Source organism: Nannobrachium achirus (genome assembly GCF_963921795.1).
Source record: "Nannobrachium achirus genome assembly, chromosome: 16".
Classification (NCBI taxonomy): domain Eukaryota; kingdom Metazoa; phylum Chordata; class Actinopteri; order Myctophiformes; family Myctophidae; genus Nannobrachium; species Nannobrachium achirus.
In genome coordinates, this window is record NC_137823.1 from 53138749 (window position 1) to 53162697 (window position 23949).

The 23949-nt window shown below is 43.5% G+C and overlaps 1 protein-coding gene across 1 annotated transcript in view; it reads left to right on the forward strand.

Moving 5' to 3' along the window:
- Window positions 1-23949, forward strand: part of lama4 (laminin, alpha 4) — an 80068-nt gene that overhangs the window by 21336 nt on the left and 34783 nt on the right. Inside the window, exons 11-21 of the mRNA XM_080745396.1 lie at window positions 94-205; window positions 844-1008; window positions 2033-2226; window positions 8132-8248; window positions 9775-9923; window positions 10729-10870; window positions 11676-11769; window positions 12898-13014; window positions 13832-14017; window positions 15409-15548; window positions 19254-19418. Of these exons, the coding sequence (XP_080601522.1) occupies window positions 94-205; window positions 844-1008; window positions 2033-2226; window positions 8132-8248; window positions 9775-9923; window positions 10729-10870; window positions 11676-11769; window positions 12898-13014; window positions 13832-14017; window positions 15409-15548; window positions 19254-19418 (1581 nt within the window). The remainder of the gene's footprint in view (window positions 1-93; window positions 206-843; window positions 1009-2032; window positions 2227-8131; window positions 8249-9774; window positions 9924-10728; window positions 10871-11675; window positions 11770-12897; window positions 13015-13831; window positions 14018-15408; window positions 15549-19253; window positions 19419-23949) is intronic.

Consider the following 23949-nt stretch of genomic DNA (forward strand, 5'->3'; position numbering starts at 1 on the left):
TGCACAACTATGTATTAATCAGGCTTGAAGTCATTGATTTGTGTCAGCTATGGTCATTGATCTGCGGTTGGTCTGCTCTGCTGGTGTTTCCAGGAGAGGATAGTGAAGAGCCTGAGGGACACAGTGGTTGAGGACACACTGCAGAGTCTCACCCTGGCTGACACGCTCACCGCAAACCTCACCGCTCTCAACTACCTCATTGAAGGTACTGGAAAGAATGCAACTTAGGCAACCCTTCACAGTAGTTATTGTCATTGTAACCTATGAATGGCAATATAATATGTATGCATACGGTATGCATTCTTGTTTTATTATTGCCTTGTTTTATATTTACTGCCCATTGGGAAATGTTTTGTGATATTGGGCAATAATGACATTTGACTTGACTTAATAATGGTGTGTAATGTAAGTAACTGTGATGAAAGCCCTGTTGGAAATTGGTCGTACTTCCACCCTTTGGACTATACATATTGAAATACCGGTAAGTCCACTATTAAAGATGGGGTGCCATGATTCCCCCCCCCCCCACTAAAACATGATTATCAGGTATTATGATTATATTAGGAGTAAGATTTTTTCCAAAAAAGTGTACAAATTAAGAGTTAAAAAATAGTTTTATATGTGGCCACACCCACCAGTTCATTAAGTATGCTTGGTTATCATGGTGGGTGGTAACCCAGCTGAAGTTAGCCACACCCACAGTGTTGGGTGAATGGTAAAAGGGGTGGGGATGATTATATGATGTCACTATCTGTGTTTCTGGATGGGCACTTTTGACTGTGTGTCTGTCTGCATGTGTGTATGTGTCTGTCTGTCTGGGTCTGTGCGTGTGTGTGTGAGCAGATATGATCCATGAGTGGGAGATCTACAGCATCCAGCAGGAGGTGGACCCAGAGATGGAGAGGCAGAACACAGAGATGGCTCATGGGATGCTGACCTGGATGAGGAAGCTGGACCTCTCCCCACGAGAGCCCCTCGCCACCACAGAGTCTGCTGAGGCCCACGAGCGTGAGGAGACACACAATATGTCAAATAATACATTTACACAAACACACAAATGAACGCACGCACGCACGCAGGCACGTGCACAGTCTGCACACATACACATACACATGCCCTTTTATCCGTCTGTAAAAAGTGCCCTTTCCAGACCATAAATGCAGTTTTTACTATGATGAAAGAAATGCAAATGCCCTCTTTCCATGCCATACCCGAAGGCAGCATTCAAGAGAATCCCCTTGTCCAAACTCTCCTGAACTTGAATGCATCATCTTATGTTGAAAGAATTGCCCTCTCTGTGTAGAAGTCAAGCACCGAAAATAGCCGACCTCCAAGCTCACAACGCGTCGCGCTGCGACGCGTTGTGAGCTTGGAGGTCTGCTATTTTTGATATTTTCAGCAAAAGGCCCTTTTAGAAATTTCAGCCCCTGCCTCTCTAACATTCGCTGCACGTCGCTGCACGCACGCACATATTTACACTCATATGAAGCTCTCGCTAACGTCACAAACTGGCCGTTTTGTAAATGGACAATACTTGACAGGATTATGAACAACACACATAATGCACAGAGACGCGCACGTTCAAATGCATGCTTGCTGTTGCATCACGATTCTGGGCAAAAGTTTAACAAAGTCGAACATTCGATGAAAATAGCAGAATGTGTCACAATGTAAACTTGTAGACGGTCTAAATTCGGCAAAGAAATTAGATGAATAGGGAACAAAGCAGTGAACCAAGTACAGAACCTCTGGTCAACTGACTGTACTGTATATCGTCGTTGTCGGGTGGAAACCTTGTATGTCCAAAACTGTTTGTTTTGTGTTTATCATTTTAAAAATGATCTAAAGCGCGAGGCGTTGTGTGCTTGTAGATCTGCTGTTTTCACTACTTTTGTGCGACGACCTTGTATGATGAAGCAGGGCTTTACTTTGCGAAAACATTTACACATTTGAAACTTGGAGATACAAGTTTTCTGCCCGACAGTGACAATATACTGTCAGAGTGGTTCAGTAACATGTGGTGTCCTTCCAGTACTGACGCGTATCGTTCAGCTGGCCAAGAAGCTGAATGCCACGGACAAGCGGGTGTCCCCTGTGAAGGAGGCCCTGTCTGGCTACAGCGCCACGCTGTCCCAGGCCCAGGCCTTCCTCCAGAGAGCCCAGAGCAACGTGCAGGAGGCAGACAACCAGAACAGAGCCAACCTCTTCAAATCCCAGCGGAACGAGGTGACTGCCCATGATGACCCTCCTCTACTCCTCTACTCCTCTCTCTTTGAACCCCCTCCCTCATTATACTGTATATGCCAGTGTTTCTCAAACTTTCACATTTGAAGGTCTCCTCTTAACTCTGACCGTGTACAAAATGGAACCAAATGAACCCGTTTGTACACTGTCAGAGTTACTAACCTACTAGACTTGTATGGGTCAATTTAGACCCCCATAAAGGGACCCACAGAGTCCCTGAAACCCACTTGAGAACCACTGATATATGCCATGGTGAAAGTGAAAAAATCCCCCCGGTGTGAAGCGAGCGGTTGAAGTGAGCAGCACTTCGCACTTCACTTTGTATGATGTAATTGTTGTGGCGTCATAGCAACAATATTCCTATGCTTGATCATGATTGGTGTACAAATTATTTTCCTAGTTGAAAGAAAGGCGTTGTGTGTTGAAAGGGGTAATTTTGGTTTTCAACTTTTCCAAGTGTTTTGTTTCCCATGGTAACAAATACCAATAATATCCTGTGGGTCTATCATCATCATTATCATCATCAGCTCTGCTCACTTCACACTGGTGTGAAGGGGGTCAAATATTAGTATTTGACCACATATTGAAGCGGTGCTGGAGAAAAAAAGGAACATATTACTTTTTTTTGAGTGGTTAGCACCACTCAAATAAAAGGAGATAAAGAAGGAAGAATTCTGTAAAGCGGGTGAATTTGCAAATTCCACAGTGGGGTGTGGAATTTGGAAAATAAGGGTGAGGGTCAAAGTTTGAAATGTTTCTACATAGGCTCCTCTCTGTCTCTCTCTCTCTCCGACTCCCTGCGCTCTGCCCCGCGCTCACCACTCGCTCCGTGTTTGTGTCAAGTTGGTTTCATTACTACGGCTCAGAGAGAGATAGCGTCCTGTTCAAGTGTCCGGTAATGCTTTCCCCCACTGCGGGGGAGTGCGATAGTGTTGATTGCCTCCTTTTGGCGCTGAGCGCTGTGCCCTTATCTGCACTCATAATGCTCCTGTCACGCAGGGTTGATTTGTGCACTCATCTCAGGGAGGCAACACAGCCCTCCAAGATACAAAGTCTGACCTCGCTGTATATCGCTGTTGTCAGGTGGAATGTCCAAAACCGTTCGTTTTGCATTTGTCATTTTTAAAATGATTTAAACTAGTGAAAACAGCCGATCTACAAGCACACAACGCCTCGTTGTGTGCTTGTAGATCGGCTGTTTTCACTACTTTAGTGCGACGGCCATATGATGAAGCAGTGCTTTGCTTTGCGAAAACATTTTACAAATGTGAAACTTGGAGATACGAGGTTTCTGCCCGACAACGACGATATGTAGGTTAGCGCGATTCAGGAAAGGCCTGGCAGGAAGATAGACTTGTTGTTCCCAGAGCATACCAGAGAAGTCTTATTACCCGCCGGGGGTGCTTAAGTGCTGAGAACAGAAACACAGAGCCAGCTGTGGGAGAGGCTGGGGTCAGGGGCGTCACAAGGGGTAGGAAAGTGGGACTGAGTTACTGGGGCCCAAGGTGGAGGGGCCCTAGTAACTTTAGCTATTGAAAAAATAGCAGATATACAAGCTCACAGCGATCTTGTAGATCTGCTATTTTTGAAAAGTCGTGAAAATGTGCTCAAATCTTTGAATGTATGTATTTTTTAAGTGAACATTTGTAATTCAAATGTTGCTTCTGGAGGGTCCCTGGAACTAAATATTTTGAGATGGGGGGGTCCTTCACATGAAAAGGTTTGAGCATCACTGACATGGAAACATCTAGGTTGCTTGGCACACATTTTCACGATTTTTCAAAAATAGCAGATCTACAAGCTCGCAGCGCGGCACTCGGTGCCGCGCTGTGAGCTTGTATATCTGCTATTTTTCAATAGTTAACATTCATGGGGGGCCCGCAGTGAATCCTTGTACCCAGGGCCCAGAATTTGGTGTGACGCCCCTGGCTGGGGTTCTTGGGAGGCCCGAGACTGCAAATAGTGCAACCGCACATTTTGTTCCCATGATAATATCCAGAGCAGCAAACACCCAGAAATATTACTGTACAAAAGGAATCTGGTTCATCCTCCCCAAAACCCAGGAATGCAGTTCATTTGTGGAGGACTGAAACACATTTCGATTTCCTCACCAAAGCCTAATTGACATTATGGGTCTTCTGCAGCGCTCTGTGTGCGTGCGTGCATGCATGTATTGAGGGATAGATAGATATTATCCCACGGGGGAAAATCAGTTGCCCAGAGGCAGCAGCACAGCAGTTTAAGGTTACAAGTTACAAAGAAGTAAGAAAAAGAAAGAAAAGTACTGTTGTGTACAGTCAAAAAAAGCAAGGCACAATAAAAAGAAGAATAACATAAAGTGTCAAAAAGCTGTCACAATAAAAGAAGAATATATACATAAAGTGTCCAAGAAACATTCAACGCTCATAATTGTCACGTCACACACAAAAAGCAATACTCAAAGCACAACTTAACAAAGCAGTGCCAAACAAAAGTGTACATAACAGTCAATGCTAGTCAGTGCATGCGTGCGTGCGTGCGTGCGTGCGTGCGCATGCACATGCGTGTGCATGTGTATGTATGTTATCACACAGGTAGTCTCGCGTGGCCAGACTGTTGCCTCCGCGATTTGGCCAAATGCTCCCGGCATACAGTCTGGCAAACCGGGGAAGAAATGATGAGTGCGAGATAAAGCGGATGTGACGCAACCGCTCCCTTGGTGCAGTAGCAATAACAAGTCCTACTGGAAGCGTTAAGTCTCCTTTCTTTATTTTTTGGGGCATTATTTCGTCTCTCTCTGGTGTTGTTGGTGTTACTTCCATGTTGTTTTCAAACGTTTTCTTAAACTATACACTCATAACAAGAATAGGCCGCTTGAATGACTTTGTCTGAGCTATTGTGTTTCTGTTATGTTTCCAATGGGACTACAGTTCAGTGCAGCACTGGCTACTTCTGATACTCGCCGTTCGGGAAGCTGCTGTTCCAGACTCTATATAGCATTCGGAGATTGTGGAATAGTTGTCTGGCTACGCGAGACTATCACACAGGCAGATCTCCATGATCAGGGCCCTCTGTTGTACATCATCAATGCAGTGAACAGGCCACTGTCCAAACAGGGAGCCTCCCTTAATCTGTGTTCCTTCATCCCCTCTGCTGGGACCAGCCAACCTCAGCAACACAACCACAGTACAGTACAGTACGGTACGGTACGGTACGGTACGGTACGGTACGGTACGGTGCGGTGCGGTGCGGTACGGTACGGTACGGTGCGGTGCGGTGCGGTGCGGTACGGTACAGTACAGTACAGTACAGTACAGTACACTGCTGGGTTAGTACACACCAGAGTGCTAACCACTATAATGTTTTGGGCAAGTGCCATTATAGAATACAGACAATTACTTTACGAAAATAGCTAATTTTCACACTGCGATACCACAAAAACTCTGGTTATTACTGTATAAGAGGCACTGTATAATACTGTATATAAGATGTAGATGTTAATGTCAACTAATTAAATTAACATATGCGTTCCACATCCATACAAGCAAAATAGGTTACTGTAGACTAAGGACCTTGTTCCTGTGCTATGTAGCTACTATAGATGCTTCAAGTGGTGTGCAATCACAAGCAGTTTACCCACCCATTTGAAGGTACATATAGGCCATTTAAAATGCTTCCTCTTCATAAAATTGTCTCCAACTAGCTGTATCCACAAGTTTCCCAATAAGCTTAATGAAAATGTGTGCTTCACTTCCTCTACACAAGTAGGTCGGGAGTGGCTTGTTGTAGGTATCAGCCGGTAACACGCAGGAGTCTGTCCCCGTTACAATGCGCTAGACCCCTGGGAGATGGACTGCTGAGGTGGAGCGCCACACCTACCATGAGCTCCCAGTACTTGCCGCACGACTTGCCAAGCCGTGCTACTCATACACTGAGTTGACGGTGCCCGGAATCGAACCCATGACCTTGTGGTACAAAGGCGAGAGCTCTACCGACTGAGCTACCCGGGCACCTCTACACAGCTGATTCAAATCACTTAACAAAGCACCAAGTAATCACAATGCAGAGATTCAGGTGCCACAGCAGCACAACAACCAATCATATTGAAACAGCTAAGAGGACAGGAAGTGATGCTAAACGTTCATGCAAAGGCTCATGGGACATAAGAAACTTGTGGATACAGCTGTCCGTACGTCCGCCCGTCCGCCCGTCCGTCCGTCCGTCCGTCCATCCAAAGGTCTTGAGGGATTTTCATGACATTTCACCCAAACTTCTACTTGGACTCAAGGATGCACTAAATTAGGTGTAGTAGAATTAGGTGGCCAAAGGACAAGGTCACTTGTGACACTCTGAACACATCATTCATCAAATTCCTTCATTCACTACTAATACCAGTAAGACTCCCTAATCGGGAGATAAGCGACCGTAGGTCACTTATCTCCACAAATAGGGCAAAAATGTGTTTTGCCAAAATCTTCCTGATCCATGTTGATGACATGAGTGTAGACATACTGTGTAGTGATTTTCGTGATTTTAGGGCAAAATCTGTAGGAGCAGTGTCCAAAAATGTGTTTTTAAAGATCGGCCTGGAGGTGGCGCTATATGGGACAGATTCATGTTGATGGGATGAGTGTAGACATACTGTGTACCGATGTGCGTGATTTTAGGGCGAAAATTGTAGGAGCAGTGTCCAAAAATGTGTTTTGCAAGAATCGGCCTCATGGTGGCGCTAGAAGAGGGCCATGTGAGAAATGAGGGGTGGGGTCTCCGCGCCGGCAAGGCGGACGAATAGGTACCGGCCCCGGCTGTCCCGGTCGCTCCTAGCCGGAGTTACGGCATTTTATGTGAGCTGCAGTGTAGGGGGTCCTCCACTGGGGGCGCCAGCACTTTTGCATCCGTTCTGGAGCACCAGGAGTCGGTGGTCCCCGGGAATTCCCCGTGAGCAGCCCCGTTGGGGTGGTCATTTGGTCATGTTTGCGCATTTGGTCATTTTTTACATCTGGGGGTCCCCCAGGGACCTGGGGGTCCCTGGAGCTCCGGGGGTCCTTGGAGGTTGTAGTTTGGCAGCCAAGGAACGTGTGTGCAAAATTTGGCATGGATCGGGGCAACGGTTGCGGAGATATAAGCAGGGAAAAAGTGTGACGTGTGAGGTGTGACAGACAGACTGACAGACAGACGGAGGGAGTTACACTTTGTGGTGGTTTTGATAGTAAAGTGCGACCTACGGTCGCAATCACAATGCAGAGATTCAGGTGCCACAGCAGCACAACAACCAATCATATGAAACAGCTAAGAGGACAGGAAGTGATGCTAAACGTTCACGCAAAGGCTCATGGGACATAAGAAACTTGTGGATACAGCTGTCCGTACGTCCGTCCGTCCGTCCGTCCGCCCGCCCGTCCGTCCGTCCGTCCGTCCGTCCATCCAAAGGTCTTGAGGGATTTTCATGACATTTCACCCAAACTTCTACTTGGACTCATGGATGCACTAAATTAATTAGGTGTAGTAGAATTAGGTGGCCAAAGGACAAGGTCACTGTGACACTCTGAACACATCATTCATCAAATTCCTTCATTCACTACTAATACTATAATATCGCTGTTGTCGGGTGGAAACCTTGTGCAGTATGTCCAAAACTGTTTGTTTTGTATTTACCATTTTAAAAATGATTTAAAATAGTGAAAATAGCACACAACTCCTCGCTTCGCATTCAGCTTTACTTAATGAAAAAAACTTACACATTTGAAACTTGGAGATAAAAGGTTTCTGCCTGACTGTGACAATATACTTACTCACATTATGAGTCTGGACAGACACGGATGTAAGCGGTAACTGGTTGGCTGAGGCACACAGCCACAATGACGTATTTCTAGTTCATAATTCTTCCATGTCTTGAATTCTGTCTCAGGCTAAACTGCACTTGGTAACAGAGGACCACGGCACTGTCGCTGAAACCTTGGAAGTGGCTAACGGCCTCGTCAACGACACACAGAAGACAGTGGCTGAGGTGAACGCTATGGTGCAGGTGAGACTATACGTTACTTTGTGGTGAAATGGCAAAAAGAAAACTAGAAAATGCTTCTACGGTATAGTATTTTTAAGCACATGAACCCTAGGTGTCGCTATGGGTCAATATGGTTAATGGTCATGTGAAGGGTTTACCGTACATTACCCATCAGAAAGAATTAGGCCATTCAAAGATATTAAATCATACTATGCAGTAGAGTACAAATGTGAATAAATAGACGCATTAAATAAGTAGACTTAACTGCATTCTACTTCCGTATCAACATGTTTTGGGCAAGGCGCAAATATGCTTCATAAAAATGTTTCTTGAGTTTCTCTGCTCACATACAAGTAGATAAAAGCTCTCTGGCTTTTGTGGGGCAGCACTGGTACTCTCTGACAAATGACAAAATGACTGGTGACACATGATGGCTTAATGTGCTTGGGTCACACAGGTTGACATTTGTCTCCATAGGCTTAAAAAAGTTTCGAGAGTACTCCCCCCTCTCTCTCTTGACGTTTGGGCTTTTATTCATGGCTCGGTGCACAAGGCCCCGTGCAGCGTAATCTAATGGACTGTGATATGGATTGTAATATCCTAGCACTCGCATTGAATTTATTCATGAAATGCAACGCAGAGATTGAGCCGGTGTCAAATTCTGAAGGAGGCCAATTTAATTTGGGAGCAATTTGTGGATTAAGGGGCGGTCGAATAAAGCAGCGTTCTCAAATGGCTCCACCTTTTTAGTCAAGTGGCTCTCTATTGAGTTAGCCTGCAGGGGAATACAATCAACCCGAGGTAATGTTGTTAGAGTGTGTGTGTGTGTGTGTGTGTGTGTGTGTGTGTGTGTGTGTGTGTGTGTGTGTGTGTGTGTGTGTGCGCGCGCGTGCGTTAGTGTTTTGTGCATCTGCCTGTGTGTGTTTATGCACATCTTGTACCCATATCTTTCCCAGGAAATGAATTCACTAAAAACAGTATATGGTTATTATTGTACATAAAGCAGTGGATCTCAAAGTGGGGCCCAGGGACCCCCAAGGGTCTTTTAGAGGGGCTCCAGGGGGTCCAAAGCAAAATTGGCTAAAATTGGTATCATAAAAATGTATTTAACCTTTTTAAACCTTTTCATCTGTATTTGAAAACAACCGATCTACAAGCTCATTACAACGCGCTTTGAGCTTGTAGATCAGCTATTCTCCAAAACAAAACAAAAAGTGCCCAAAAAAATTACACACAAATCTTATATGGGGGTCCCTACTGGAGATATTCTCAGATGGGGGTCGGTGGTCAAATACATATTAATATGTCATAAAGATTGCCCTTGTGTTTCTGTGTGTGTGTGCACTTGGTTGTGTGTCATTGCCTATGGCAGCTGCCATACCTTGGCTGCATGGGAAAAAAATAAAATGTACAGAAGGGGTCCATCAAGCCTGATGCTAAGGTATGGCAACATGACTGGTGTCTTCGCGTGCGTGTAAGACACCAGTCATGTTGCCATACCTTAGCTTTCGCTGAACTGACGCCACTGACACACGACTCTGTTGCAGAATGTGACGCAGTACCACGCAGCGATCGACGGCGCGGCGGGGCTGCTGGCGGAGAAGACTGAGCGTCTCTCCCTGGCAGACAGAGAGCTGGTGCACAGAGCTGACGAGCACGCCGAAGACCTGAAGAGACAGGCCGACGAGCTAGAGGAGTTAAGAGAGAAGCCAGCACTAATCACCACTCATGAATTAACAATGAGTTATAACAGCATTAAAACCTGGGAAAGCCTCTGTGTCGTTTTAGTAGTTAATATACAGTAGCATCACACATAGTTTTAACCACTTTTAACCATATTTCATACTTTGGCTGTTCAAAAATAGTGACATTTTGTGAATACATAAATTTTTTTGAGAGCGGAAAGTTCTATGTTTCTGGGGGTCCCTGGAACAAAATATTTTGAGATGGGGGTCGGTGGCCAAATACATATCATTTTGAGGGTCCTTGACATGAAAATATTTTGTGCACCACTGATATAGCAACATAGGTTTTTCAGAAAAGTTAGGATTTAGAAGAGATTTTTTGAACCTTAATGGGTTAAGGGCATTAAGCTGACACTGTTCCTCAGAGGGATTCACAATTCATGCAACGCAAGAAAAATTATGTATTTCTAAAGCCCATTCCCATCATTACAAGTAGGCTTACTAAATATTACATGGAAGGGACAACAGTGTGCAGCGACTGGGAGGAAAAGCTAGTGGAAAGGACAATTCAGCTAAGATGGCTACCGCAGAATAATCATTTTCAGCTTCACAATGTGGCTGTGTAACTGTGATTCAAACCTATTTATAAAACAGCACATCTATTCTTCTGCAGTATGTTCCTATGACATTGACTTAATGTGCATTCATAATTTATCATATGACAGATATACTACATGTGAACTGGAGTGTTCGTCTGTTTTATGTTCCATATAAATATTCCTAGAGCTATATCGTCATGTGTGTTGCTCCCCCCAGGGATCTGAAGCGCAGTGATGCCAATGGGTTCGTCCAGAGGGCTATAAGTGCCGCCAACGTCTACAACAACATTGTGAAATACATCGACGACGCCAACATCACCTCACTGACCACCCTGGATGCGTCCCAAAGAGCTGAGGATGTACGTTCAATTCCATAAATAAACATAATCTAGTCAATGCTACTACCCCCAGTGGTCCTTGAAGGAGTTCTAGGGGGATATATAGGGGGATATATAGTTAGTAAAATGGTGCCTTATGGGTATGAGAGTGTACAAATGGAACCATTTGGTTCCATTTGTACTCTCTCAGTGCTCCTGGAATGAGCTAAGCTCTAACATCTGGCTTTGTCTGGGACGCTACATCTGGCCTACATCTGGCCTACATCTTGGGACAAAGCGCTCAAAGTTTGTTGTACGCCCAGTGTCACATTGACCAAGTCATAAAATAGCACCGCCTACTTCACACTAGGTGTGATTTTTACAATATAAATTGGGGTCCCAGAGATAGAAATGCCATTAAATGGGGGTCCATAGCCTAATGCATGTCAAACTGGGGGTCCTTGAAATTAAAATGGTTTAAAATCACTGCTAGAGCCCTAAAAGTCTACTCTTATGGGGGGGCCTTGGCATATCTTTTCAAATGAGAGTCTGTCGGCTAATAAGTGTCAATTTGGGTGTCATTGACACTGGTATCAAGTAGTTGTAGGAAACCCCTATCGAAAAACTGTATAGTATAAAAGTGTTAATCTAACTTTAAATTAGAATATTTGACTTTACTGTACTTATGGACAATTAGATTGATTGATACTGGATTTTAATCAATCAACACGTGATGTGTTTTTATTTTGTGCCTTTTACACAACTGTGTCATTCCTTGCTGTGTGTTGTTGTAGGCTACTACTGTATACTGCAGGGATCATTCATTCCTTGCTGTGTGTTGTTGTAGGCTACTGCAGGGATCAAGACACAGCTTGGCTTCCTGCTGACACAGAGCGACCATGTTTTCAAGGAATCTGTCACGCTACACTCCGAACAACGAGGTAAGAATTAAGCATTCACCTGGTGGTTCCCAGAGTTAGATTTGTTAAAGGACAACTTTGTTTTTTTACAACAAGGGTTCATATTTTAGATTGTAATTAGAGAAAAGAAAAAGTGAATGTTAAAATGTTTTCATTTGCTTTGTTCTATTGTTTTATCGCGTTTACCGTGCTAAAATGTGGGGCATGGGTACGCATGGGGGCATGCGTACAAGTGGCTAAATATGTCTTTTTAGACACAATAAGCCAGCAGTTTTAACACTCATCTTCACTCATGCCACAACTCTTAGTGCTCGTCAGGGTGGGGGGGGTCCCCAGTTAAAATGTGATTATTTTGGGGGTCACTGCCTGAAAAGGTTGAGAACCATTGCATATCAGACAGTCTAAATTTCCCAAAAGTAAATGCATGATGAATTGAATTCAGTCTGACCAGAAGCAGGGTTGAAACCATAGACTGTAGAAAAATATGGACGAAGCGAAGCCATTGGTTTCTATGCAGCGCAAATGGCCCTTTCTACCCCTTGGAATGGGTGTCGCCATCATAGAATTGTAAAGGCATCAGAGATGCTATTGGTTGCCAACGGTCACGTGCAACGCAGGGATACATGGGAGAATGTGGTCGGAGCCTCCCGAAATACAGCACACGAAGAAGAACACAGCCGGCTGGTATCAGTTTAGTTGGCCACGCCCCCCCCCCCCCCCCTCCCCGCAACTTTATCATTTATTTTAAAATACATTGGACCACATTTCGACAAAACGAATATGATGGTGATTGAAAGGCAATTTTTAACTAGCGATAGGAACCATACAGTATTCATGAAAATGTTAATTAAGGTTAGAAAACGAAAGGGAAAAATGAATGGGATCCAATGGAGGGCAATTCTTTTTGCGATCGGCCGGGGGGGAAAACAGCGCAACTAGCGGCCAATCATAGGAAGTTTTAGTTCCGTATTGGAGTCATTTTAAATCGGCAGAACTATGCCCCTGGTTGAAACACATCCTCACCCACGATAAAGATTAATGCTCAGAAGGAGATATATCAAAAGCAGCAGCCTTGGATTCCCCCTCCATCCCTCCAGCAAATCCAGCCCTTGTGATTTCCATTCATGGTGTCTGTGGTTTCCATTGCAGAGGTAGAAGGTGAAGTGGCCGACAAGCTGAAGTACATCGAGGAGACCCAGGAGACCATGGAACAGAACAGCAGGAAACTAGCAGAGGTTGTCCAGGACATCAGTGGCATTCAGGCGGGTAAGAAATAACTCACCATATTACAGTTGTTCAACGCTGTTCCTGGTTTGTTGTAAAATGAGAATTATGATATGGGAAGGTTATTGTAGTGAGATGATGGAGGAAAAAATATAGAAGGAAAGAAAGAAAGAGAGAGAAAGAAAGAAAGAAAGAAAGAAAGAAAAAAAGAAAGAAAGAAAGAAAGAAAGAAAGAAATTATCATTCATTTATTCATTCATGATTGATTGATTGAATGCTTTATTAGCTCTTTTACCACTTCGGACGATCCCGTTCGCCCCAATTTTGACCCTAGCTCGTTGCCAATACGAACGCTCATTCTTTTACCTTGTCTGATGACTGTAAGCAGATGAGGGGTCGCGCGGGTGTGTACAGTAAAAACATCTCCCGTAATGCTGCTTTCAAATCTCCACCACACGTAAACATCAATGATGTCCAATTCACTTCCTGGCTGTTCTCTGTGGACCTGATCTAGATTATGCATTTCTATGCTCTGAACGACGGAAAGCGGAGCGGCCCAATTCACATCCATTCTTTGCATAAGCCAGCTTGGCTCAAGTACACTTATAATAGGTCCAATAAAAAAATCGTTTGGAAATAATGAATAGATCCTTTTCTATAACGTCGCAAAGGTAAGCTGCTTTTTGCTGGCACCAGCCCCAATAAATAAATAATAAATCTGGCAGTAGAACTGATAACAGTTTGTAAAAAAAAGTACAATGGTACAATTATACAAATGGTGCCAAAAGGTTCCATTGTGGTCCTGTGTATTCAATTCATGGACACACCATTTCCTAACGTCCTCTTGGTGGCTGTGCAGACAGAACGTCCAAGCGTCTGGAGGACACCCAGGGCATCGCAGGGAGAACGCTGAACCGCTCGGTGGAGGTTCTCCAGACCATCACCCCCATCAGCACCCAGGTGGAGGAGTGGGCCAACAACATGAGGAACAACGAGTACTCCACGTCGGCATATGAAAGTGCCGTCATCTCTGCTGGGGAAGCAGGTATAGTACCTAAACCTCATAATGAGGTTGTGGATAATTTTAAAGTTGTACCATGTAACTTTTTTTATAAAACAAATCTTAAAATTGTCCTAACTGTTAAATCGCTAAAGTTTTAGAACACCCACTCCGTTATTTTCAGCTTCTGAAGCCTTCTCTTTATATGTTTTCTTCTTAGCAGTGACAGGGGCGGGATTTCGCGCCAAACTGACGTAATCTGCATCATCTGTATACGTTGTGTATACGTTGCCCAATCACATCGCCGATCATGCACACATGGTACACTACCGGCCAATCACAGCTTATCTGCTCTGGTCTCCAGGAAGCGCCTCCGCTTGGCTACAGTGTTTACCATGGTGAAGGATTTTAACCTCTTAATCCACAAATCCTGGCCAGAAAATTACTTCTACCATGCGTTCTACCCCTCCACGGATTACTATCGGTCGCGGTGGTTTGCGGCGCCGCTCCGGTGGTCCGCGGCGGTGGTCCGCGACGACTCCGGCCGAAAAACGGCCGAAAAAAGCAATACCGCTACTGATCACTAGTTGAGCAACTTACACAGTATAGCTTTAAGTTATGTGCTGAGGGGAAACCATATTCGAGATTAAATTAGATATGGCATGACATGACATGACGTACAGGTGACATGAGATGAGATTAAATCTAATCATGAAGCAGATCAGATGATTAAGCTATGGACAATAGACGGTGGCTATTAATTTGGGGTTTGGGGGTTAGAGACATGTTTGTCATTATAGTCCACCAGTCCTAACAAAGTAGTTTAGATGGTAGCCAGATAAGTCGACCTCTTTCAAAGTCGACCCAGACTCGTTTCCCAACGGGTCTGAGGCCTTAAACTAGATGCAGATTAGACTAAAATCAAATCTGTGCTTCTGGGGGTCCCTGGAACAAAAAAGTTTGCAATAGGGGTCCATCCGTGGAACAAACTATTTTGAGATGGGGGTCCACGGCCAAAAATAAATTTTGGGGCTCCTTAACCACTGATAGGCACATTCTACAAATGTCTTCTAAATCATAACAATTTTCTGAAAGAAACTTATGTGGCCATCAGTGTTTCTCAAACTTTGTCATGTGAAGGACCCCCAGAATGATATGTATTTGGCTACGGACCCCCATCACAAAATATTTTGTTCCAGGGACCCCCAGAAGCAAATATTTGATTTTTGTCTATTCTGCATCTAGCTAAGGCCTCAGACCCGTTGGGAAACGAGTTTGGGGTCGACTTTGAAAGAGGTCGACTTTTCTGGCATTCGTTTAGATTGCTGCCTGAGAGGTTTTACACAGGGCAAAAAGAAAATACCCTCTGCATCCTTCTCAGTCTTGTATTAGCATGACTTTAAGTGGCTTCTCCTATCTGCTAACGTGGTCCATAGTGGATAAACTGAACACAATGATGCCTGAACTGCTGGACAAGCTGAAGGTGGTGGAGGAGAAGAAGCCAGTCAACAATGTGACCACCAACATCATGAGGATTCGGGAGCTCATAGCGCAGGCTAGGAGTGTAGCCAAGAAGGTCAGTATCATCTACTGTACTGTGACCTGGAATGGAGCAGTTGAACAGTGGTGATGTGTTCATAGTAGAGCCCGACCGATATATAGGTCAAACCGATATATCGGTCGTTTTTGGACCCCGATGTCGGTATCGGACCAGGGTTATTATCGTAAACGAAAACGAACGAAAAAACGAAAACTAGAATGTAAAAACATTGTCGTTAACTGAAATAAAAATAAAAACTAAGCTTTTTTAAAAAACTATAACTAAACTGAAACGGTATTGTGTGTTTGCAAAACTAACTAAAACTAACTAAAATGATAGAGAAAATCTCCTTAGTTTTCGTCTTTGTCAATTTAATTTGGATGGATGTCCAATCTATTTTCATTAGAGATGTGCCGGTCAATCGGCCGCCGAAAGCGGCCGCATCAGTAACCAGCGTCCACTGACATAAATTCTCAGTACTGTTCACTCAGCATGCATGATGCTCTGACTGGGACCACCAGAGCAGGACTGCGACTTGTAGGCTTCTTAGCAGCCAGTCTGACAAATGGTGCTGATTACCTTTGCAATGTAAGGATATATTCCATAATCCTGTGTCAATGTCGTCTCAAAAAAGAAGGAAAAAAAAAGCGTTGCATCATGCTTTCCTGCCTCCTGTCCAGACGGTTCATGCAGAAGGAGTTTAGGCTACTTAACTTTCATTTAACAGAATGCAACAGCATTGCAAAAGCTTTTGCAAGCTACAGAAAAAGCCATTAGTCCCTTTATTTTAGCCAGTTTAAAAGGAAAATCAGCTCCAGTGTCTCTGTTGCTGAAAAGAAAAAGTCCGTTCACGTTGTGGTGTATCCAGTCCACACGCTGGATTAATGAATGTCCACAGGTGAAGCCTGTTATAGGTCGTTAATAGTCTCCTCTGATAGTTTCACAAAGTACACCAAGCAACAGAAATGTAGGCTATATATGTAACATTTAAGTGACTAAGTCCCTGACAGAGGTTTTACAAGCAAAACAACAGCAGCAGTCATGAGGTAATTTTTGCCCTTAAATATTTGAAAGGAACAGACTAGAGTCAGATTATTGTGACATAAGGTACATTTCTCACCATGAAAACAATGAAAATAATTATTTTAGCTTTTAAGACATTCGTTCTGCAAGATAAGATTTTGCTTGTTTAAAATATGTATTCAATAATATTAATAATATTTGAAATAAATGATCTCAATATGTACCCATAATTTTTAAATAAAGGTTTTGCCATAATCATAATGATCAGCTGGCATCAATATTATATCCATGTCATATTAGACTGGATATTATCTGTGTTTTTGGATTTTGTACTATTGTGATTGATTTGGCATTAGTGTTCTTCTCCTAGCTTATTGGTACTCAAATTGAAGTAGGCCTATGTCTTGTTGAAGTAGGCCTATGGCCTATGTTTTATTAGAGAAAGTTTAAGAAACCCATGACCAAAATAGTCATATAGGCATATTCTATCATTGTGTTACTTAGGCATATTTGATAGTGAAAATAAATTATCGCCCTTTTTGCTGGGGACCAACTGCAAACCCCTCAAGGACCCCCGGGGCGTCCTCAGAGCCCACTTTGAGAACCACTGGCTTAGAGAGTTCAGTATTTTATCAACCTGTTGAAGCTATGCAGCTGCTGTACTCCAGTGCTTCTGCTTGTGGAAATAAATTAAAAAAAATCACACCTGTGTGAACTGAGCGGTGGTCGGTGTGTGTGTGTGTGTGTGTGTGTGTGTGTGTGTGTGTGTGTGTGTGTGTGTGTCTGGCCTGAACAACAGCGTCCCTCCCTTAACATGTGTGGTCAGAAAAGGTACTGCAGGCTCTGCAGGCTACATACAGACACGGACACACACACGCACACACACACACACACACACACGCACGCATACACACACGGCCACGTATAGGAGACGGTGTAACCACCGCTCAAAAACACCATGGTGAGGTCAAAGTTGTCTCAACATTCCTGCCACTCTCCACAATATGCTGTTTTGTTGATTTTTTTTTTTACAATACTTTTTCCAGAGCTTCCAGTTTTTAATCTCACCCCTGACAAATACCCCAAATTACGTAAAAGACTAAAACTAATACTAAAACTAATAAAAACTAAACTAAAACTAAGCATTTTCAAAAAATAAAAACGAAACGAAACTAGCAACCCCACTTTAAAAACTAATTAAAACTAAACTGTAATTGAAAACAAAACCGCAAAACTAATAAAAATAAAAACTAATGAAAAAAACCAAAACTATTATAACCTTGTATCGGACATCGGTCATTATCTCTCCGATGTATCGGTCGTTTTTATAAGTAAAGACCACCATTTGATGACATTTAGCCACTCAGACCCAAAACGTAGAATATATTGTCGTTGTCCGTAAGGATCCATTGCGTTTCATTTTACACTCATCAGTTAAAGATCTTATAAAGGGTCCATTTGGTTACCAAATCTCCATCATTTTGCTGGGGTCCACCTGGAAACCCCTCAAGGACCACTGGTGGTCCCCGGTCCATTGGTAAAAAAAAGGGGAAAAAAAAGGTTTTGAAGGTAAGAAGTTTTTGTAATTTAGGCTATTTATCATTATTTTATATTATTACAAAACATCGGTTAAACATCGGCAATCGGTGGTCTAACACTCACCATCGGCAAACATCGGCATCGGTCAAAAAATATGGCATCGGTCGGGCTCTAGTTCATAGTACCACCAATGGAGTTGCACACTAAAAAGGCTGTGACTTACCATTCTAGAGTGTTACTGTACATGCAAAGCTGTGTCTGTTTTGGACAGCCACACCACCGGCTGACAGGCTATATAGTCCAATCAGTAGCTCCACACATTCTCCACATAATATGTGAAATGTTTATATTATTAACACATCTGGTGCCAACCCCGAGTTTCCCGAGTTTGAAAAGGTAGCACCCCTGTGCCAACCCCGAGTTTCCCGAGTTTGGGCATTTTCTTTTTTTTTTTTTTTTCAATTTTTCTTTTTTTTCAAAAATGTTTTTTGGACCTCCAGAAATGTATTAGGCATGATCGCGATCGCGAAATTGCATGTTTAACCCCCATACCAACCCATTCTTTCAAACATGGCAGCCATGTTTGTTTACATCTGAAGAAAACATAATGGCTGATAAATCATGAATGCCTGAACGGATTTCCAAGCAGATTTTTTTGTTTGAAAGCTGTGAACAGTGTGCACACACGTGGTGCATCATCTAGGCATGAGCGTGCACGATCCGTGTACTATAAATTACATGGAAGTCTATGGAGACCATGGCATCGCGGGACATTGAAGAGAAAAAATCACTGCAACATAAGTGTTAAGACTAAGATTATTATTTTATATCTTTTGAAATATTTTACTTCATTCATCATCCTTTTAAAATGGAAGTCAAAGTGGATCTGTTTGAACTGAAATCTTTCTCCAAATTTGGAGTCTTGCAATACCTGCGTCATTGATGTAGCCTTGCGTTGCATGACAGGAATCCGCCCTCACAGTGTGATAGACTGGCAACGCGAGGCTATCATAGATGACCGACGTCTTAAAGGATTGATGTCACAGGCTGGTCCTCGCTGGAGCGCAAGTCCTCGATCCATACTGGTCCACTTTGGATCCTGAGATCCAGATCATTTCCTAGTTTCACTCTAAATTGCGAGATCTTGGTGACGTTCACATGATGAAATATCATCCTCAGGTGCAAGTGTCCATGAAGTTCAACGGCCACTCCTCGGTGGAGGTCCATCCTCACGCTAACCTGGAGGAACTGAAGACGGTGACGTCCATCAGCCTGTTCATCAGAGTGGACCCTGAAAACGACCCCATCGAGGACCGCTTCATCTTCTACCTGGGAGACAGAAATGTGAGATATCTTATTTTTTAACCCATTTAGAACGGGTACACATTATTGCGTATCATTATTTTATGCTTTAACTATTGAAAAATAGCAGATATACAAGCTCACAGTGCGGCACCGAGTGCCGCGCTGCGAGCTTGTTATTGCTATTTTAGAAAAATCGTGAAAATTAGAATTTTGACCCGATTCTATAAGTGTCTTTTGAATCCTTCTAAGATTTTTTGAAAAACCCTATGTTTCTATGTCAGCAATCTGGCCAGCCATCGTCAAAGAAAAGGTCCTTTTCACTTAAATGGAGCTCAGTTAGTCTGTTCTTGAGAGACTACTATGTCAGTGGTTCTCAAACCTTCTCATGTGAAGGACCCCCAAAATGATATTTATTTGGCCTCGGACAAATATCTCAAAATATTTAGTTCCAGGGACCACCCAGAAGCAACATTTGAGTTACAAACGTTTGCTTTGAAAATACATAATATTCAAAGATTTTCACGACTTTTTCAAAAATAGCAGATCTACAAGCTTGCAGTGCGGCACTCGGTGCCGCGCTGTGAGCTTGTATATCTGCTATTTTTCACTGGTTAAAGCATTCAATAATTCTAGGCCTAAATGGGAATATACCTTTAGGCTAAACTAGAGAAGCATTGTACGTACATTAATAGCTGTTTACTTTGCAAACTTGGAACCAGAGAACAAGGGCAGGGAAAGATAAAACAACAAGGAACAGAACAGGAGACGAATAGTTTGTTGTGATCATCTGAGTAAGAGAAGAGAAAAAATCACACCCGTGTGAACTGAGCGGTGGTCGTGGGGGGGGGGGGGGGGGGAGGGGTGCCTGTGGGGGGGGGGAGGGAGGGGTGCCTGTGTGTGTGGGGGGGGGGGGTGTGGGGGGGGTGTGGGGGGGGAGGGGTGCCTGTGGGGGGGGGGGGGGGGTGCCTGTGTGTGTGGGGTGGGGGTGTGTGTGTGTGTGTGTGTGTGTGTGTGTATTGCAGTTGATGCTCAGGGCAGGCTAGACTCAACAGCACCTCTCTGGTCACCCAGGGTACTGAGGCTACATACACCAGAGGCTACAGACAGACAGACAGACAGACAGACAGACACACAGACACGGATACACACACGGCCACGCTATGGAGACGGTGTGACCACCGCTCAAAAAAAACTTTGAAAGCACGGTGTTGCTTTTTTCGAGGGGTCTCCAAGAGGCGCCTGTAACAATAGTGTGTGCACGTGTATATGTGTGCGTGTGTGTGCGTACGCGTGTGTGTGTGTGTGTGTGTGTGTGTGTGTGTGTGTGCGTGTGTGTGTGCGTGTGTGTGCGTGTGTGTGTGCGCACCCAAGTGCACGCAACATCAAAGATGGAGATCATTTGCATAAATACCATTAGATGGCTACCCACCAGGGCACAGAGAGAGAGAGGGCCTCTCTGTTCTGTTTATAAGGCCTGATTTATACTTGGTTGTGGGCCGGTGTTGCATATATCGGAAAATAGCAGATCTACACGTGCGTGATGCGTTACCAGACTTACCACGCAGCGCTTTCGTGAGCTTTTAGATCTGCTATTTCCATGTGCAACACCCGCGGAGCAGCTAAGTGCAGCTCAGGCCTGATGGTGCTTCACCATGGTGATCTCACACTCACTGTCATCCATGCAGCGGCTCTTGTTCACAGCTATTGAGCCCTTAGTAATCACTCCCAGCTTGACCGCTCTGTGCAGTCAGACATGACGGATGCATGGCTGTGTTTTTAAATAGTCATTGGACTATAATGTCCTAAAATACAGTGGTGTAAAGTAACTAAGTACATTTACTTAAGTACAGTTTTGAGGTATTTGTACTTTACTTGAGTAGTTCCAGTTTTCAGTACTTTTACTTCTACTCTAGTTACTTTGCAGATATAAATGATTATATTATAAAACATACATTAATCCACTATTTTATACCTAGGATATTTGAAAATAGACGATCTACAATCTCAACGCGTTGCATCGCGACGCGTTGTGAGCTTGTAGATCTGCTAATTTCAAACATTTTTTGTACTTTTACTTTTGGTACTTTTGCAATCCTGGATGGCTTGGTTCTAGGCTTAACATAATTGTTATAAATATTTTTGTAAAATTCTATGGGGAAAATGAATGGGAGATTTTAAATGGCACCAGTAAACCACTTCCGCTGCGATGCTCTATGGGTGTTGTTGAAAGTTGAAACAAAATTAGTTTGAATACATTTTAGGGGAAAAAAATGTTTTTTTTTTTTGTTTTTGTATCGAAAAAGTATCGAACCGTGACACCAAAATATCGAACCGAACTGAACCGAACTGAACCGTGAATTTTCTGTATCGTTGAACCCCTAATATATATATATATAAATACAATATTTCATATATGCTATTTATAGAAGGATACTAAACAGTATTATAATATTGACAAGTAGTAGTAGCAGCGTAATACAAAGAGAAATAAAGAACCAACAAATCCAGCAGTAATAAAAAGAAAAGGTACATTTATTTTCTTTCTTGTGTACAACGCCTTCACCAATGAGGATCAAAACATTTGGCTTATATACATTATACTGGAGATCAGAATCTTTACAAAGCACAACCCATCAAAATAGAAGCCCAAAGTCTTTCCAAAAGACAGCATATGAAAACAGGTTGTAAGTGATATTATTAGGGTAATTCATAGAGAATAAAGGTCCATCTTATACATGTATGTCTCATTTGACTACAAAGGATAAAAAGTGGATAAAGGGATATAGGAATGGATAAACGAGGGAAATAATTGGAATGACACAAAGAAATTTGCGGACCAAATTGAAATTGGAACACTATTTCTGTTCACTAAAGAGTTAGAGGAACAGGGAGTCCTGCTACTGAACAAACACTCTGTAGCAATGATTATTATCATAATCGAGCTTCAACCTACTCCCAAACTCCTTTAACTATTAGACCCCTGATTTCAGGCGTCACAAATGACCACAGTCATGACAGGTGTGTGAGTGTCTGTCATCGTGGCGCTGACTTTAACATCACTATTTGAGTGACAGATCGAACTGCCTCCTTTCTGTCTGGCAAATCCGTTCTCTGAGTTGTAATACATCTCATTGAAGAGATCGTGGTCGCAGGCTTTGTTCTTGTCAAAGAATCCCGCCGCATGCCAGTTTGAGTACAGGCAGTAGTCGTAGGGCACAGAGAACATGACATTGACAGCTAGCTGCTTGGTGTGGGATTTGAGGTCGTAGGTGAAGACACCAACGGTGCCAGTCGCAGTGTGGGCTGTCTTCTTGAACTCCACCGTGGCCTTCTTGTCCGAGCCGATCTCCGCTGGTAAAGGTGTGGTGGAACTGCCCTTCAAAACGTGCATCCTTAATAGTGAGAAGAAAAAAAAGAAAGTTAGAGAGGCAGAGGTGTAATTTCCGTATTTTCGCTATTTTTTGGGGGGTGGAAAAGCGAATTTGCTCAGGATGGAATTCATTTGCAAGTGTGATAAAAAAAAAACATATTTTCCCAAATATGGATATAACTGACGTCTGACATCATAGATGTGTTATCTTATAGACCACATTAGACTCACATAATATGTCCATATATGGGCATTCCAGGCTATGGGCTTAATATTGATGACATCAGGGATCTCCATATATAGGCATATACAAGGGACAAGGACAGAGTGTGATGACACAATGTGATGTCACAGCAATGTGATGTCATAGGTCAGCTATAGACATATATGGAGATAAGGGATCTCCATATATGGGCATACAAGGGACAAGGACGGAATGTGATGTCACAATGTGATCTCGCAACGATGTGATTTGACAACCGGTCAGCAGCTATAGAAATTGAGGCGTTACTGAAGGAAGGAAGGAAGGACGTACGGACAAGATGTGACGGTTTTCATAGGCAGATGTGAAAAGATTTTTCCTTGGCCTCTGGGGAGTGTGCATACAAAGTTTTACACAGATTGGTGGAGTTATAGGTAAATACACAAATTGGCCTGTTATAGCGCCACCATGTGGCTGATTTGGCATTTTTGAAGTGGCATTTCTTCCTCTGCCTGGTGGGAATGTGTCGTGCGTGCACAATTTGACCAACACATTACATGCTGTGTTCATGGTAAGGCATTTTGTTAAAAACGGACCAATCCTGCAAACTTTGGAAAACCGGAGAGATCCATGTCGATCACATGACTGCAGAGATACTGTCTACCGATTTGCAGGGTTTTTGGACAAAATCTGTAGGAGTGCTGTCCAAAAAAAATTGTTTTGCTAAAATGGACCTCATGGTGGCGCTAGAACGGACCCATGTAAAAAATGTGGCACAGAGCACAGGGACCGGGCCATCGGCGCGGAGATTAGCTGGTAACAGACAGACGGACAGGGTGCAAAACATAGTCTGGCCCTGTCTTCTGCCTGGCGGAGACAATAAAGAAATACCTGGGATTAATGAGTGAATGGGAAGAACGGTTACTGATGGTGATGGTGCACTGGCGATGAGTTCCCCCAGCAGCATCCACAGTCGTGACAGTTGGAAGACAGGAAGT